At 41.3% G+C, this 18,665-nt stretch overlaps 2 protein-coding genes across 4 annotated transcripts in view; one reads left to right on the top strand and one right to left on the bottom strand.

Moving 5' to 3' along the window:
• LOC102183469 (24-hydroxycholesterol 7-alpha-hydroxylase) overlaps positions 1-12,864 on the bottom strand; it is an 85,426-nt gene extending 72,562 nt beyond the window's left edge. The window contains exons 1-3 of one of the 2 annotated variants that reach the window (XM_005696368.3): positions 12,404-12,864; positions 2,555-2,690; positions 1-175 (exon numbers count right to left, since the gene is read on the bottom strand). In XM_005696368.3, coding sequence (XP_005696425.2) covers positions 1-175; positions 2,555-2,690; positions 12,404-12,580 — 488 coding nt within the window. In that variant the 5' untranslated portion in view covers positions 12,581-12,864. The remainder of the gene's footprint in view (positions 176-2,554; positions 2,691-12,403) is intronic. The other variant, XM_013973925.2, reaches the window with a different exon arrangement.
• Positions 12,976-18,665, top strand: part of SLC25A27 (solute carrier family 25 member 27) — a 28,261-nt gene continuing 22,571 nt past the window's right edge. For both annotated transcript variants that reach the window (XM_018039065.1, XM_013973875.2), the window contains exons 1-4: positions 12,976-13,299; positions 15,786-15,977; positions 17,764-17,848; positions 18,431-18,553. In XM_018039065.1, coding sequence (XP_017894554.1) covers positions 13,194-13,299; positions 15,786-15,977; positions 17,764-17,848; positions 18,431-18,553 — 506 coding nt within the window. In that variant the 5' untranslated portion in view covers positions 12,976-13,193. The remainder of the gene's footprint in view (positions 13,300-15,785; positions 15,978-17,763; positions 17,849-18,430; positions 18,554-18,665) is intronic.

The following is an 18,665-nucleotide window of genomic DNA, read 5'->3' as shown; positions in this document are numbered from 1 at the left end:
CTCATAAACTTGTTCAGGTCTGTGGTCCCGTGAGTACCTAAATTCTGCAACTGTTCCTGTAATTCTTCAGTCAATTGTCCAGTGAATTTGTATAGGTTGAGAATCCCCATTTTCCCTTTCACCGTGATATAAAGTTTCTCGTGCAGTTTTAAAAAGATATTCTTTGCGATGGATGCTATAAACAGAGAAAACACTTTTCAAAAGAAGGAACCACTTCTTGAAGTAAACAGTCAACATGTCTTGATCAGCAGGAACTAGAGCCAAAGGTGAAGAGTCAACACAGACTGTGAGATGGCAAAAGCCTTAAAGTCTGCAAGGTCTTCTCCCCTCTTTGCAGCTCTCCAGTGGTATTTCCAGTGTCTTCGCCCTCCAAATATACATTCCAGGTAAAACACACTCTTTTTTACATCTCACCATCTTTATGAACTGTTCTATCTGCTCAGAAGGTTATCTATTTTTGACAACCAACCCTCACTTCCCTTGCACACCTATAAGATATACATTTCTCCTTCTGACTTTTCTGCTTTAAGTGTCTTAAATGTTGTCTTTACCAGCAGGATCTTCCTAACTCCATGAATAGCTTTGGCCCCACTGTTTCCTCCCCCTTTTTTGTTTTGGACTTTTTTTAAAAATGTGGATCATTTTTAGTCTCTATTGAATTTATGACAATATTGTTTTTGTTTCATGTTTTGGTTTTTTGGCCATGAGGCATGTGGGATATTAGCACCCAGACCAGGAATCGAACCTGCATCCCTCGGCTTGGAAGGTGAACACTTAACCACTGGACCCCAGGGAAGTCCCCACACTGTTCCATTGTTCCCTTTATCTTAGTGTTCATGCTCCTTTCATGACACATCTGGTCTGGTCTGGGTGTTAAACAGTATGAATTTTTGAACTCATTATTCCTTTATATTTTTCTTTAACCCTCTTTAATTATCTTTGAAGTAAGTTTTTTTTAAACTAATTTTTAATTTTATATTTCATCATCCTATTACATGTAGGTTACATTTCACATAAGTTAATGAAAAATAATTTGTAAATTTCTTGAATACGTATCATCTCTGTGGTAGAGGTATATTTAAAAGGAATGGGAAGCTGGCTCATGAGTAAATATGATGATATTTTATCTGTTAAATAGAAATATTTAAACATGAAAGTCCTCCAGGCAGGGCAGAGCTGAAAAAAAAAAAAAGTGATCATTTCAATATACCTCTGATAGGTAAGTTGGTATATTTTTCTGAAGGAATATGCAAATTTACAGATCAAGAATCTTCCAAGTATTTATATTTCTTTCATCTGGAATGCCAGAGTCTAAATATCAAGAAGCATTAAAGAGTCAAAAAATGAAATCAACATGTTGTGATTTTTCATGCAAGCAACAAAAAATAATAATCATGTTATTGATCACTAACAGCCTTGAACACAAACTTTCATGTCTTAATGGCAAGAAATGCATAAAAGCTATAGGAAAATGAACCTAAGAAAGAAGCAAAAAACGGAAGCCAAGAGAAAGAAAGATGTTAGAAGCAAGCACAGGCATTATGAAAGCAGAGGAAAGAATCAGGTGCAAAATCAACCAGCTCTGTGTCCCTGGGAAGACAAATGGCCTTAGCATGCATGTTCACCTCCTGGGGAGAAATAAAGGCAGACAGTCACACTGAAAGTATACTGGTTGAGTCCAGCAGTCTCTGAGGATGAAGAAAGAAAGGGCACCAATTATATGAAGCCAAGCCCCACTCACCTTGATAACCCTGTGGACTATGTCAGGAAATGCCATAGTAAAGAGCTTACTGGGGCTTCCTTGGTGGATCAGGGGTTAAGAATCTGCCTTCCAATGCACGGGATGTGGGTTTGATCCCTGGTCAGGGAACTAAGATCCCTCATACTGCGGTGTAACTAAAGGCACACACTGCAACTAGGGAGCCGATGCCACAAACAGAAGCTCTCCTGCACTGCGAAAAAGACGGAGCACAGCCAAAACAAAGGAGCGGGGCTCACTAAGTGGCGCAACACGAGATCAGACAAAGAGCGACAGCCTGTAAAACACATGCACAGCAGCATAACAGAGTCAGTGACATCTTGGGGGCTGTTAATAGGATATAAATTCCAGTAGGTGACCTTATCTTTTACACATGCCTTGTGGAGATCCTAATGAATGACACTGCCAACAATTCATTTTTAGGGCTTGGTTCAGATGGTAAAGAATCTACCTGCAATGCAGGAGACCTGCCTTTGACTCCTGGGGTGGGAAGATTCCCCTGGAGAAGGGAATGGCTACCACCTCAATATTCTTGCCTGGAAAAACCCATGAACAGAGGAGCCCGGCAGGCTACAGTCCATGGGGCCACAAAGAGTTGTCACAACTGAGCGACTAAGCACACAATTTGTTTTTCAAAGGCCAAACTCATCACAAACTCTCTTCTATCCCTACTCTAGAATAAAATAATGGGTCTGCCTCACTTTTGACAGAGGAGTGAAGAGGTGCTTGTTACCTAAAACTGCTCTTGGGATTCCACGTTGTATTTCAAACGGACTATCTGAAAATACTGTTTACCTGTATGATAGATGGGATTTTGCACTGCTAGTTCAAAATTTACTTCTTTGGATTTTAGAAACACATTAATTCCCTCTTCTTCAGTAACAAAGGTCATGCGGGTGCCCATAACAATGACTGTAAATACTGGTCCATACTGAAAGAAAACACATAAGTAGAGATCAGATTAGTAAGCATTTCTAATAGACAAGTTACTGGATATGGGTTATTCTTAAGACAGAGTTCCTCAAGAACCCCAACACTGAAATTACAGTCAAAATAAAAACTATTAAGATTACGTATAATGTATGTGTGTTCAGTTGCATCTGACTCTTTGCGACCCCATGGACTATAACCTGCCAGGCTCCTCTGTCCACGGAATTTTCCAGGCAAGAATAGTGGAGTGGCTTTCCATTTCCTAGTAATTAGTTATAAATTTTGATTGATGGAGTGAAATTTAATTGTATAAATCCTAATTTATTCTGTCATAATATTTAACCTTCCTTTTGATTGTATTTTTATTTGTTTGTACCTTCCATTCTGGTAGTAGGAAATAATACTTAGAAATAATTGTTAGCAATTAGGTTAAACACTGTGATACCCCAACACTATTTTCAAAAAATACCTGGAGGGTTATAAGCAACCTATGGCTGAACTTTGTTCACGAAAAAGATAAACGGCTGACTGATTTCACCGTCAATCCTTGGTCACTCAACAATGTCTACAATAGAAAGTTCTGTAGGGTTCATTTTCTCCCTTTCCAAAATGACTCACCCGTTCCCCCTGCCCAACCCTCTCCACTCTGAGTGTTCCTGCTTTGTAACTCACTGGGCAAAAATGAGCACTCTCAGCTTCTCACCACCAGGGCAAGGGATTGTACCCATTCGTACCCATTCTCCATGCTTCCCCGCCAGTTAACAGATGGAGGGTCCTGCCCCTGGGAAATGCCTACCCTCCTTCACTTGTGATACGGATTCCATAGTCTCTCTTTGTTCTTCATGGATACCTTCTCTCATACACCTTCAGCTGTGCCTTTTCTATCAGGTCACTCCTGCTGCTGCTGCTGCTGTTAAGCTGCTTCAGTGTGTCCGACTCTGTGCGACCCCATAGACGGCAGCCCACCAGGCTCCCCCATCCCTGGGATTCTCCACGCAAGAACACTGGAGTGGGCTGCCATTTCCTTCTCCAGTGGATGAAAGTGAAAAGTGAAAGTGAAGTCGCTCAGTCATGTCTGACTCTTCGTGACCCCATGGACTGCAGCCCACCAGGCTCCTCCATCCATGGAATTTTCCAGGCAAGAGTACTGGAGTGGGGTGCCATCGCCTTCTCCACAGATCACTCCTAGGAGCCTACAAACATCCTCTAGTGCAGAGTTTGGCTTCAGGGAGTCCACAACTTTACTGGGAGAAAAAGATATCATTATTTTCACTGGCCTCTAATTATAATTTAACATTTTCTTCAATTACGAATGGAGGCAATAAACTACAATCTTCCCCACAACTCTAACCTCAAAACAGCTTAACTGTTCCTATCGTACTTTTTTAGATTTGGTGTCTATTTGCCATCCATTCATCACAGGGTCAATTACATTAGCTACATTTTCTTTTTTCTTTTTCTATTCAAATGACGACTCTTAAATTCTCTTGAATGTTCTCTAGAATACATTTAAATAACCAGAGGTAAAATACAAAGGGTTGACTAAGATGTATTTTTATTTTCTTAGAATACTCAAAATGAACACATTTAAACACAAACCAATCTCATATTTCAAAAGAAAAGGACAGGCAGCACAAATGGAGAAGAGGAACCGTTACATTTAGAATATTTTAATTGTTTTTAAGCCATACAAGTCTTTCGATTTCCACTAACAAAAAAGCATTTTGTAGCTTCTACCCAAAATTTACAGAAGTCCCAAACTTATATGATTCTTTTGTCTTCCTGAGCTATGTTTTCTTATTCATGATGTTTAGCTTTGGAGGCCTCACATTGTTGTTGTTGAGTTGCTAAGTCAAGTCCAACTCTTTTGCAACCTCATGGACTGTATGTAGCCTGCCAGGCTCCTCTGTCCATGGGACTCTCCAGGCAAGAATACTGTAGTGGGTAGCCATTTCTTTCTCCAGGGGATCTTCCCGACCCAGGGATCGAACTGGCTTCTCCTGCATTGGCAGGCAGATTCCTTACCACTGAAACACCAGGGAAGCCCAGTGGCCTCACTACTGGGTAGAAATGGCCCTGTCAGAGCTAGCTGATAATTAGAGAGAGCAAAGGATTCAGCCAACTAGGAACATGCCTTTCATATGGAAGTCAACCCATCTTGAGTCTATATCACCAACCCCTGACACACCAAGCCAATATGATCCCTGCCCTAAATCATCCCAGAAAAAGTCACCAGGCATCTGGAGACCAACCCTAGAGCTCAAAGCCCCAAGAAACTCTTCAGGGTCGTCAGTCCTAAATTGTCTACCCTACCTTGCCTTGCTTTCCCGCGGAAATTCCAACAAATGCTGTGCATGGGGCTTTTTCTTGTTCCATCTTCTGCATCTTGACTGACAGAGTTTTTTCCGCTGTGGCCCTGCAGAGCACACAGTGACCCTGGCCTTGGACCCACGAGTATTATAACCTTCTTCCTTCAAAGCCTCATTCTCATTTCCTCCTGTGGCCACACTGACTTTCCCGCACCACATTCAACATGTCTATTTTTGGAACCACCACCCATACTTTTATATCCCATTATAGTAAATTGATGCTTTCAAATTGTGGTGCTGGATTAGACTCTTAAGAGTCCCTTGGACAGAAAGGAGGTCAAGCCAGTCAATACTTAAGGAAATCAACCCTGAATAGTCATTGGAAGGACTGAATCTGAAGCTGAAGCATCAATACTTTGGCCATCTGATGGGAAGAGACGACTCTTTGAAAAAGACCCTGATGCTGGGAAAGATGGGGTGGGAGAAGAAGGGGGCGACAGAGGATGAGATGGTTGGCTGGCACCACTGACTCAATGGACACGAGTGTGAGCAAACTCCGGGAGATAGTGAAGGACAGGGAAGCCTGGCATGCTGCAATTCATGAGGTGGCAAAATGTTGGACAAGACTTGGTGACTGAACAACAACAGTTACTATGAATATCTCAAAGTGCCATCAGGCTCATCAGCACTTCAATATGAGTCATTTCCAGATCTGCATGAAATGGTCTGTGATCATTCCTGAAACATACTGTTGGATGCTATTAGGCAACTATGGGCTAATAGCTGATACCCCAAAATAGTGAAGTCTCATATTTTTCCATTAGTGATGCAGACATCTACGTTGTTTCCCACGTTCCCTACCTTCAACGGTTTATTACTGAATACTTAGAAGAAGATGAATCATTTTCATTGTTGAAGGTTTGCTCAAGTGAGAATTCTTAAGTTTCCATCAGGAAAGTGGCCTTTGGCAACATGTACAGGCACTCTGGCCACATTAGAGGTAATACTGTCCATCTCACTTGATAGGAAGTCCAAGTTCTAGTTTCTCAAGCCCAACTTTTTAGAGTCACCTCCAACCCTTTTCATTCTTTCACACAGCACATTCCATTCACCAAGAAATCCTGCTGCTTCTACTTTAAGAGAGATCCAGTCACTTCTCAAACTCCCAACTGCTATCACCATGGTACGAGCCACCAGGGTCTCAAGCTTGAATTCTTGCCAAAACCTTCAGATTATCTTTTTTCTTCTAATTCTATGTTTTTATTTTTAACAGAGTGCCCAAAGTGACCGTTTAAAATTAAATCAGATCACATTACTCCTCGCTCAAAACACAGTTTCCCACTTCACTCTAAGTTACAACATTCTCTTAATAATCTGTAATGACCTATATGGGAAAAGAATTTGAAGAAGAATGAATATATGTATATGTATAACTGAATAACTCTGCTGTAACCTAAAACTAACACAACATCAGCTATACCCTAACGCATGCATGCGTGCTTCATTGCTTCAGTCTTGTTCAACTCTTTGCGACCCTACAGACCATAGCCCACCAGACTCCTCTGTCCATGGGATTCCCCAGGTAAGAATACTGGAGTGGGTTGCCATGTCCTCCTCCAGGGGATCTTCCTCACCCAGGGATCAAACCCTAGTGTCTTAAGTCTCCTGCACTGGGAGGTAGGTCCTTTCTTAACCACTAGCGTCACCTGGGAAACCCCATAATCTAATCTAAAATAAAAATTAAATTTAAAAAATACACTGACATTTTGAATCTGATCATTTACTCCACAGATATAATGGCACACATAGAAATGACATTTGTTGCTACATTATTTATAATAGTGAAATATGGAAAACAAACCATGTCAATCATTAGGTGACTATCTAAGTGAACTATGACTCAGGGAATATTCTGCAGCTTTTAAAACAAATTTAGATGCTTTTGTGTCTGTGTAGGATAAAAGAAAAGAGGGGTTGATTATAAAAATCATATTTTTAAAGGTATCAGTTGGGGAGAGTTGGGGAAACAATAAGATCTAAATGGACTAAGCTCAACAAGTGGGCCTTAGAAAGCATCACTACAAACAGCTAGAGGAGGTGATGGAACTCCACTTGAGCTATTTCAAATCCTGAAAGATGATGTTGTGAAAGTGCTGCATTCAATATGCCAGCAAATTTGGAAAACTCAGCAGTGGCCACAGGACTGGAAAAGGTCAGTTTTCATTCCAATTCCAAAGAAAGGCAATGCTAAAGAATGCTCAAACTACCGCACAATTGCACTCATCTCACACGCTAGTAAAGTAATGCTCAAATTTCTCCAAGCCAGGCTTCAGCAATACGTGAACCGTGAACTTCCTGATGTTCAAGCTGGTTTTAGAAAAGGCAGAGTGCTGGGGGCCAGCGTGAGGAACTCCGCCCATGGCAAAGGTCATGAGGAAGGAGGCTTGGCATACGCAAAGGCGTGATCAAGCCTCAGGAAACCCCCTGTTCCCGAGCATCTACCCCAAAACCAGAATCTGTTTTATGCTCTCACCTACACCTCGGACTTTACGGGGGGCTCTCCCCCATAACCATTTCTCTCGGAGGAGTTAACTTGCAGCTCCAAGTCAATAAAAATTCCTGGGCGTGACAAGAGTGTTTCAGCTTACGGACTCCTCTGAAGGTTATCTAGCCCACCTTTATAGGTTCTTCCGGCCACATGTGATTGTTTACAGCCTCCCAACCTGAGAGGCACGAGATGTTTTAGACTTCAGTTCAGTCGCTCAGTCGTGTCCGACTCTTTGCGACCCCATGAATCGCAGCATGCCAGGCCTCCCTGTCCATCACCATCTCCCGGAGTTCACTCAGACTCATGTCCATCGAGTTCGTGATGACATCTAGCCATCTCATCCTCAGTCGTCCCTTTCTCCTCCTGCCCCCAATCCCTCCCAGCATCAGAGTCTTTTCCAATCAGTCAACTCGTCTCATGAGGTGACCAAAGTACTGGAGTTTCAGCTTCAGCATCATTCCTTCCAAAGAAATCCCAGGGTTGATCTCCTTCAGAGTGCACTGGTTGGATCTCCTTGCAGTCCAAGGGACCCTCAAGAGTCTTCTCCAACACCACAGTTCAAAAGCATCAATTCTTCGGCACTCAGCCTTCTTCACAGTCCAACTCTTACATCCATACATGACCACAGGAAAAACCATAGCCTTGACTAGACGGACCTGTCGGCAAAGGAAAGTCTCTGCTTTTGAATATGCTATCTAGGTTGCTCATAACTTTTCTTCCAAGGAGTAAGCATCTTTTAATTTCATGGCTGCAGTCACCATCTGCAGTGATTTTGGAGCCCCCCATAATAAAGTCTGACACTGTTTCCACTGTTTCCCCGTCTATACTAAAGGCAAATTCTTTTGGAAATTATTAGTATAGTGGGTTGGTTAGGAATTATATTGGTGAAGGGTTTTTCATTTGTTGTGCCAATAATTGCTGCTAATTCCCTGCCCTGGGTGTGACAAGGGTGTCTCAGGTCAAACCTCTCTGCTGACAGACTAGCTTGTGTGACAGGATTATCCATACTCCTGCCACCACGCACATGATTGTTTACTACCTCTCAACCATAAACAGCACAGAGAGTTTTGGAGTATTTTGAAAGTCTTAATTAGCATAGGGCTTTTCTCATTGTTGAGTCAATGATTGCCGCCAGGCCTCCATATCCTTAGGCACCTGGGAATATATTAATCAATGTATTTGGAATATAGAAAAGGAAATATAGTAGTTTTTAAGGTTAGCAATACTAGACTTTTTGAGTTAACGAATTTTCTCTTTTGTAATAGATCACTGTACTTTGTTATAAATCACTGTATCCTTGCTATGTAAAAATGTAACTTTATCACTATCTTAAGACTAAACAGATCTTAAGGGGAGCATTGGTGAAAGGATTTTCATTTGTTGGGCTGATGTTTGCTGCTAAATCTCCATGTTCCCTGCCCTTATAATGAATATAACTAGCATATAGGAGAAATAAGCATTAACCTTTAAGATTAATCATGTTAACCTTGGGTTAAATAAATTCCTTTCTTGATTATAACTCACTACACCCTCATCCTATAGGAGTGCAACTTTATTTGGAGGGTGGTGCCTGGTTTAAGAAAAAACACCCTTGGAAAAAATAAGTTTTTGGTTATCAGAAAGAAAGGATCATAAAATGTCAGCAGGTCTCATGGCCAGATGATGATGTAAAGTCCCTAAGACCTTTTTATGTGAAGCACCTGATTTTGATAAAGGTCAGGATTGCTGACCCCCGCGTGACTCTGTATTCATCCCTATGTGTAACAAAAGGTATATAAGCAAACCCAAAAAATAAAGAAATGGATCAGTTTCCGGAAAGACTGATATCCCCATGTCGTTCTTTCTTGCTCCCCGTTTTTCTGGCTGAATTCCCATCTGGAGCATGGATGCTATTCCACGTAAACCAAGTTATTTAGCCTCTTTTTCTCAACTAATTTTCCTACTACACTATCCATTTCTAATCTCTCTATATATCTATAATTAAATATGTATTTTTCCAAGGATGCCAACTCCATCCCCACCTTCGAATCACCCTGGATCCACCAGGGCTGGACCCCGGCAGCAGAGGAACCAGAGATCAAATTGCCAACATCCACTGGATCATGGAAAAAGCAAGAGAGTTCCAGAAAAACATCTATTTCTGCTTTATTGACTATGCCAAAGCCTTTGACTGTGTGGATCACAACACACTGTGGAAAATTCTGAAAGAGATGGGAATACCAAACCACCTGACCTGTCTCTTGAGAAATCTGTATGCAGGTCAGGAAGCAACAGTTAGAACTGGACATGGAACAACAGACTGGTTCCAAATAGGAAAAGGAGTATGTCAAGGCTGTATATTGTCACCCTGCTTATTTAACTTATATGCAGAGTACATCATGAGAAACACTGGCCTGGAAGAAACACAAGCTGGAATGAAGATTGCCGGGAGAAATATCAATAACCTCAGCTATGCAGATGACACCACCCTTATGGCAGAAAGTGAAGAGGAGCTAAAAAGCCTCTTGATGAAAGTGAAAGTGGAGAGTGAAAAAGTTGGCTTAAAGCTCAACATTCAGAAAATGAAGATCATGGCATCCGGTCCCATCACTTCATGGCAAATAGATGCGGAAACAGTGGAAACAGACTTTATTTTTTGGGGCTCCCAAATCACTGCAGATGGTGACTGCAGCCATGAAATTAAAAGATGCTTACTCCTTGGAAGAAAAGTTATGAGCAACCTAGATAGCATATTCAAAAGCAGAGACATTACTTTGCCGACAAAGGTCTGTCTAGTCAAAGCTATGGTTTTTCCAGTAGTCAAGTACAGATGTGAGAGTTGGACCATAAAGAAAGCTGAGCACCCAAGAATTGATGCCTTTGAACTGTGGTGTTGGGGAGACTCTTGAGAGTCCCTTGGATTGCAAGGAGATCCAACCAGTCAATCCTACAGGAAATCAATCCTGAATATTGATGCTGAAGCTGAAACTCCAATACTTTGGCCACCTGTTGTAAGGAACTGACTCATCGGAAAAGACCCTGATGCTGGGAAAGATTAAAGGCAGGAAGAGAAGGGGACCACAGAGCATGAGATGGTTGGATAGCATCACCGACTCCATGGACATGAGTTTGAGCAAGCTCCGGGAGTCAGTCATGGACAGGGCAGCCTGGCACACTGCAGTCCATGGGGTCGCAAAGAATCGGACACCACTGAGCAACTGAACTGAACTGAACTGAATCTTGAATGCCACATCAAATGCCAAAATATTCAAAGAATTTTCACTACCTGTTTTAAAGATTTACTATAACTGTATTAGTTTTTATTTATTTACTGTATTTATTTACTGTATTAGTGTTAACAAAGGAGTGGGCATTTAATCAATGGAATAGGATAGAAAGGCTAGACATAGATCCACACATACACGTCAATTAATCTTCGAAATGCTGCAAAAGGCAATTCAGTGAGGAAAGAAAAGTCCTTCAAGAAATGATACTGAAACAACTGGACACAGAGATGGGAAAAAAGTAAAACTCATCCCTTCTGTACACGTTACAAAAAAATTAACTCTAAGTGGCTCTCGGACCTAAATGTAAAATAGAAAGCTATAAACCTTTTAGAAGAAAACAGAATAAACTTTGTGACCTTGCTTGAGCTTCTAAGACAAGCTTTCAGAAACATTCATAAGGATTTATTAAGATCATATATCTAAGGAAGGCTACAGAAGACCAAGATGTTTTTCTTTAAAAGGTAGTATTTTTCATCTATCAAACTGGCAAGAATTATGGTACCTAGGGTGGGCCAGGATATGAGAGTCAGGAAATCTCCTACACTCAAAGGAAAAGAAAAAGGATTCTTACATAATTCTTTAATCCTTACATAATCCTTAGGTGCAACACAATAATATAAACAATTTAATGTCCTTTAGGTAGTCTTACATTTAGGTGTTTATTCTGATGAGCTGTCTTGGTGGCTCAGAGGTTAAAGCGTCTGCCTGCAATGTGGGAGATCTGGATTCGATCCCTGGGTCGGGAAGATCCCCTGGAGAAGGAAATGGCAACCCACTCCAGTATTCTTGCCTGGAGCATCCCATGGACAGAGGAGCCTGGTAGGCTACAGTCCACGGGGTGCAAAGAGTCCGGCCGACTCTTTGAGCTACTTCACTTTCACTTTCTGATGAAACAATCAGGCAAGTGCAAAACAATCAGTAAGTGCAAAAACTACAAACAGTGCAAACACACGGGAACATACACACGAGACTGTTAATAAAGAAAAAAGTTAGCAGCAACCTATATACTCTTTTTCAAAGACATATTTAAAAGCGATTTTAAAGACAAAAACACGTACCACAATGATTACTAATATCCTTAGTGTGCAGTGAAAATGGACCTCACCATAATCAAATAACACCAGCAGAAAATACAGTGCCCACTGTATTTGTAAAGACCAAGTTTGCAAGCCATTTTTACAACTGCCTGGTGTTAATCTTGATTTGGATACTAATTTATTAAGTGTTTTCATAAGTCGAAATTAATTATATTACACTTCTGTCTTCCCAATCACTGAATTTAGTTAATATATATACACTTTAGATTTTTAATCTATGATGAAGTAACGAGCACTTTTAAATTAATTTCTACTTCCCAAAAGGCACTGACAAGCTGTCTTGTATTTCACAACTCATAAAAACCTATTTCTTTAGAAAAATCTTGCATAAGACAGTTGATTGTTAATTAACTTACTCATAAATGGCTAGATCGTTTAACTGCGGGCAGTAGGTAGGTTCCCCACGTTCTAACATTGCATTTGAGATGTAACGAAAGAAAATAAAAAAGAATACATTCTCTCTTCCGGAAACCCCATGTGCTCAGGCCACATACCTTGATTCTTGCTTTCTCTATAAATTCTAGAGGGGTTTTTCCAAACTCAAATCCAGCTCCAATCCAAGGAATCCAGCCCCTTATGCACGGGGGTCTACGCAAGTTCTTCCACTGAAGAAATAACAAAACAGCAACACAACCTAAGATTATAATCACTGTTGGGGAAATGAATTCCATGTTTTTGTCTAGCACCTTCCTGAGTCAGAGAAGGGAAAAGACTTGCTTCTTCGCCCTGGAACAGGGCACTCACTCGATCTCCCAACTTTTCCGTTGTGACTTTTGCAGCTTGTTCGACTTCTTAACTGTAGCCTCTTTTCCCCGCCCCAATTTTTAGGTAACTTTTGCAACATCTCTTCCTCCCACGTACACGAATTTTTAAAGTCCTGGCTATCCGGGACAGAATGCAGGGGTTGGTTCCAGCTGGGGCGAGTGCAGAGGGTGGAGAAGGGAGCCCTGTTACCATGGAGACCGGGGGAGTGGTTCAGGGGCAGCTGGCTTGCGACCAATCAGAAAACTCGGCCGAAGGGGGCGGAGCCACGCGGACTACATTTCCCAGAAGCCTCGGAGGCTTCGAGCTGTTTTCCGCTCCCCATACCCTGGGCTATTCCAGCCTGGGGCTGCCAGGGAGGCTGCGGGTTCGTTGGGCCCGCCTTGCCGAGCCAAGCTAGAGAAATGATCCCCGCCTCGCAGCGTGTCGTTTGAGAAGGGGCAGCCCTGGCTGGGTGGCAGGCCAGCCGCGGCGCGGGACGCGGGCCAGAAGGGGCGTATCGTCGTCCCTTGCTGCTGCTGAATGTCGACTCCAGACGATGCGGAGAGGCTCTCGCCGCTCGCCCAGAGATGGCCCCGCGCGAGCAAGTTCCTCCTGTCGGGCTGCGCGGCCACCGTGGCCGAGCTAGGTACCCGGCCGTCCAGCCTGGGCCTCCCCCGCTCGACCTCCAGGGGCCGCCCGAGGGTGGGGGGCCGGGCGGGTGGCTTCGTTTCCGAGTGGATGCAACCCTGTCGGTCCACACCTGTCCTCCTAGCAGGTGTGGCGGGGTGGGGGCCAGGCCAGTCTTGGGAGGAGGAGGAGGGAGTGGAGGTCACGAAGGTTTCTTCCTTCCAGTTTTGTCTCCGTCGGATGTGCTGTTGCACCTGAATGTGTCCTTTTAGAAGCTTCCTGAGCTGTTACTCTCCTATAGGCATCATTTTCCCTTTTGTGAGGATGCACCTTTTAAAAACACAATCCACTTTCCGTCTTTATTGAGGACATCTCTGTTTATATTTTTACCCAGCCTCACTATATCGTTGTGTTTTGGGTCCAAGTTGTGGACTCAACTTGTGGGACTTAAGTTCTTAACCCATTCCTTACCGAGCATCCATCCACTCAGCATCTGCCTGTTGACCTCTTTGAGCTGAGCTCAGCTACACTGTGTATACCTTGCGAGAGTCTGAGAGGTTAATATATAAACGCTAAATCCAAGGCAAGGCATCGATTGATCACGACATTATTATAATGACCACAGTGCAGGAGTCTGTGGAGATACGGTTAAAAAGACCTTCTTACAGGTTGGTGGGGAGACATGCAGAGACAGTTACATTATGCTACTTATTGTAATGGAGGTGTTATCATAAGGGCAGAGAGGATGAACAGTTACATCTGCGTGAGCAAGTCAGAGGGGCTACTTAGAGCGGAGTTATGATGCTCTTGGAAGAACAGGAGGTGCTTCTTGCAGGAATTTTATGAGCATAGTGCCCGTGTTTCACCTGTGAAGCCTTCCCTGTGCATTTTAACATGACGCTTTCATCTTCTTGCCCATTAAAAAAAAAAAAAAAAGAAAAAGCAGTAGCTCCAATGTGTTTTCATTTGTAAGTGTTAGTTTGCCCTGTTCTAAAACAAGTTTACTTTGTATTTCCAGCAGCGCCAAAACATGATTTTTTTTGCTCCTAGTGCTCATCCATTCTTTCTCTTTGAACCCTCCTTATATTTTTCTCTCTGTTCCCCTAAAGCTGAAGAATTATTATCCATTGTTTTCACTGAAATACAATTCATCAACTTAAAAAAATTTTAAAGCAGATTTCTAAATGATTAGCTATAGTCCCAGTTTCTTTTTTTTTTTTTTTTAACCCAATGTTTCACCTGTGACCAATGGCTTTTGTAAAGGAAACTTCCTCCTGTTAAAAACTTGTAGAAAATTGTGTCGGGGCGAGGAGTGAGAACCAGGGGAATCAAAATATGAGATAGTTTTGAGTATAAAACAATTTAGGATCAGAACCTGAAGCATTATTTAAGTAACCAGCAAGAAAGTCAAAATTATTTGAAGAGGCATAATTATGCTAATATAGAAGTGGCTATATCTTAAGATTTTGCAGGCTTCATATGTCAGTAAAGCACTGCTTAAATTCTCTGTATGCACACAACTTGTGTTTTAGGAAAACAATCAGCAAGATAATTAACTTTTCCAAAGACCAGTGGTACAGATTGACTATTCTCTTGGAAAAGGCACAGCTATAGTTTTGTATCAGATGGTGATCACTGGAAAGACATGCAGTGTCACTAATGTTTATGAACTTATCTGAATCGTTGTGTATATAAAGTTAAGAGCTTGATCTTCCTTATGTGAGCCAGTTAGCATCACTTGGCAAAAGGTCTACCTCTAATTCAAGATGTAATCATTAGGAAAAAAATTTCAAGTATAGTTAGTATTTTGTTAAGGAGGTTATGCAGAAAACTCTTCAGTGCTGGGGAAAAAAACAGTCAACACTACCTTTCTTGAAAGAATATTGAGCCTGCAACCCTTGGGTAGAAAAGAAATGATAAACTCTATGATGCATCTTCTATTTTTCAGATAGTCAGGCCAGTGATTCATCTACATGGGAGCATTAGCCACGAAATGACAGAATTCAGCTTCATCTGGCATTTATTAAGAACCTGCCATAATAGTACAGTATTCTAAAAGTCACGTTGGCTCTTAATCACGGTTGCAGACCCGGGCACATCTTAGACTATAGATACCTGAAATTATTCCCACTGGAAAGCAAAAATTGAGGACAAAAGTAGGTTTTAGATGAACATTTATGACTGAAAAGAACCCAAGGCTTGTCACTTTTTGTTTTCTTTCTGGTGCTCTGGGACAGTGATTCTCAAGTTTGGGAGTGTGTCAGAATCCACTGATGTCTTAACCCCATCTGCCTATTGAAATTCTATAGGCGTGGGGCTAGGAAATAATGTAATTTTTAACAATCTCCCTAGTTGATTCTAATGTATTCTGAAATTTGAGAATCACCCATCTTGTGGTGACTAAAATCTGGGTCCTGTGATTTTTCTAAAGAAAATTTTGTTCGCTTTTCTGAATGTTATGGGTTTCCCCCTCGTTTTGTTTTTTCTTGTCGTTGTTGTTCTCAGCAACCTTTCCCCTCGACCTCACAAAAACTCGACTTCAAATACAAGGAGAAGCCGCCCTTGCTCGGTTGGGAGATGGTGCAGCAGAGTCTGCTCCATACAGGGGCATGGTACGCACCGCCCTAGGGATTGTCCAGGAGGAAGGCTTTCTAAAGCTCTGGCAAGGAGTGACACCCGCCATTTACAGACACATAGGTATTTATCTTGATTCTAGTTTGTCATGATTTCTGTGTTTGTCTCCTCTGCTTTCCTGTTGAGTTGTGTTGAAAAGCCAGCTAGTTTCCTTTTACTAATGTGATAAATGAATATATAATCTCTTAACCACCAATGCTTATTAAGGAATTATAGCCTCAGGGCTTTGTAAATTCATACAAAAGTATTTAGGGATGAACTGTCATGATGTCATGCTATTTTCTAATGCACTCTGAAATGATTGAGGAAAAGAAAAAGCAAGTAAGGTGAAAATGATAGTAACTGATAAATCTCCATGATAGACATAGAGTATTATTTTTCTCTACTTTGCTGTATGCTTGAAAGGATTCCTAATGAAAAGGTTTTTTAATTTTAAGAAAGAAGAAGATGAATCACTGCGATTTTTATCAGCTTGAGGAACTTCTAAACACAAAATTTATTTATTTTTTTTACAGTCTTTGAAATTGAAAATATATTTGAATGCAGTGCCAGATCTTACCAGTCTCTATCCCTTGTGTCCAAGGCCAGGTTGATCTCAAATAGAGCAAGGGTGACTATCTAATCCAACCTTGGCAACAGAATAAAAGCAACACAGGTGATTTTTGCCTCAATTCCCAGGCTAAATATGTGGGCCTTTAGTCACTCTGAAAGGAAAACAGTTGAAATTATAATACTGCCAGTGAGAAACTTTTCTGCTCTGCTTCCAGTGGGGCACCAACAATAATAGAAGTTATTGAGTTTCTAGCTTGTGGATAGAACATAAACTTGCCTTCAAAAGGAGAAGGGATGGGTATGGCATTTTCCTTCTCTCTATATATTCTTAATTATTCCTCAAGTATGTAGGGACCTTTGATCAGAAAAGTGCCCAGTACCAATATTTACCAGCTTTGTATTTTTAAAGCTTCAGTTTTCCAGATGAGCACATTACAGTATATTAACTAGGAACTGTCCAGAAATATGATTGTTTTGGTACTTTGTATGATTTTGATATGTTTTATCCTAAAATCCTGCATCAAACTTCCTGAAATATCAAGAAAAGCTCTCTCTCTGAATACCGTGTATTGATTTTCATGATTTTTCTTTCTTATTCTTTTCTTTAATAGCTTCTTCTTGCTTCCCATTATCATTTTGAGTTTCACTTCTTTTCATTTGTATTTTGTTGACCACCATATGTGGTTTTATAGTTAAGATTCATTTCATATGTTTGAGATTGATTACCTTAACATAGTAAATTATCCAGTGAAGTTGCATGTGTTTATTGAATGAAAATGCCTGCTGTGTCCTAAGCTCTGTACTAGGGTGTATAGTGTAATGAAAACACACAAAATCTGCCTTGAAAGGCTCATGGTCTGCTGGAAAGATGAACAAGTAAACCAAGTCAGTTTCTAAGTGCAGTATTAGACACACACCTGGGGAGTTCTGGGGGATCACAGAAGTATGACAGGTGTGATGACGGCCTAGAACACTGGAGGCCAGGTCAGAGGGCACTTTCTGGAAAACATGTTCTTTGAGTGGAGTCTTGAGAGAGTAGGAGGAGTTAGCAATGATAATCCATTATTATAGATCCATTATTATAGAAGGGATAATCCATTCAAGATCAGGCAACATAAAAGGCCTGAGGCTTTACAAGACATGCACATTTGGAGAACCACTAAGGCCAGGTGTCAGAAGCCTAGGTTATATGAGAGAAAGACACGGCTAGGGAGATCAGCTAGGCTACATCAAAGCATCCTCTTACTTTATTAAAGGTAGGGCTGAATTCATCCTTTCAATGCTCTGTTTTGCACAGTGTATTCTGGAGGTCGAATGGTCACTTATGAACATCTCCGTGAAGTTGTATTTGGCAAAAGTGAAGATAAGCATTATCCCCTTTGGTAAGTTTTGCTTTGAAAATAATACACGGTATTATAGAGCCTAACCTTTACAAATTGTAAATCACTATATTGTACACCTACAATTTATTTAATATCATACATCCACTATATTTCAGTTTTTATAAAAAGAAAGGAGAAAGAGTCCAGGGGCAGAGTCTCTTCAAAGAGAGGAACGTTTTCAAAACCCTTTCATTTCGTAAAACTACAAAAACAGTAACCTATAAAATGTGGCTTACCAGCCTTTGTTAGACTGACTACATCAATGCTGTTTTTATTCCCCTGTGGTCAGAATTAAACTGCAGTTAAATTATATCTTTGAAGCAACTGTCCCTCCTTTGAATTTCAGGCCATTAAAGGGGCCTGAAACTTCAGATTTGAATTTTGACTCCTGGTCCCTGAGCCCTCCCATCAGTAGACAAACCATCTACTCTCCTCTGTGATTTGTGTGGGTTTGTTTTTTTTTTTCGCTTCACTTTGTCTTAAATCTCTTATGCAGGGGCTGTACCAGCATGGTATTGTTTCCTACAAAATGTGTGAAATTGATAACAACCTTTAGAAAAATGTATTTCCTTTTATAATTAGGAAATCAGTGATTGGAGGGATGATGGCTGGTGTTGTTGGCCAATTTTTAGCCAACCCCACTGACCTAGTGAAGGTTCAAATGCAAATGGAAGGAAAAAGGAAACTTGAAGGAAAACCACTGCGGTAGGTCCTCCACTAACAGGTACCTTTCCTTTCCCCTTTGACCTCTGCATTTTTGGGCCCCAACTTTCAGTAAAGGCATTCATTGTGACTCCTAGTTTGGAAGTGATACTCA

Source organism: Capra hircus, chromosome 23 (assembly GCF_001704415.2).
Source record: "Capra hircus breed San Clemente chromosome 23, ASM170441v1, whole genome shotgun sequence".
Classification (NCBI taxonomy): domain Eukaryota; kingdom Metazoa; phylum Chordata; class Mammalia; order Artiodactyla; family Bovidae; genus Capra; species Capra hircus.
The sequence above is the reverse complement of the archived record's forward strand: the minus strand, read 5'-3'. Positions and strand labels throughout refer to the sequence as shown.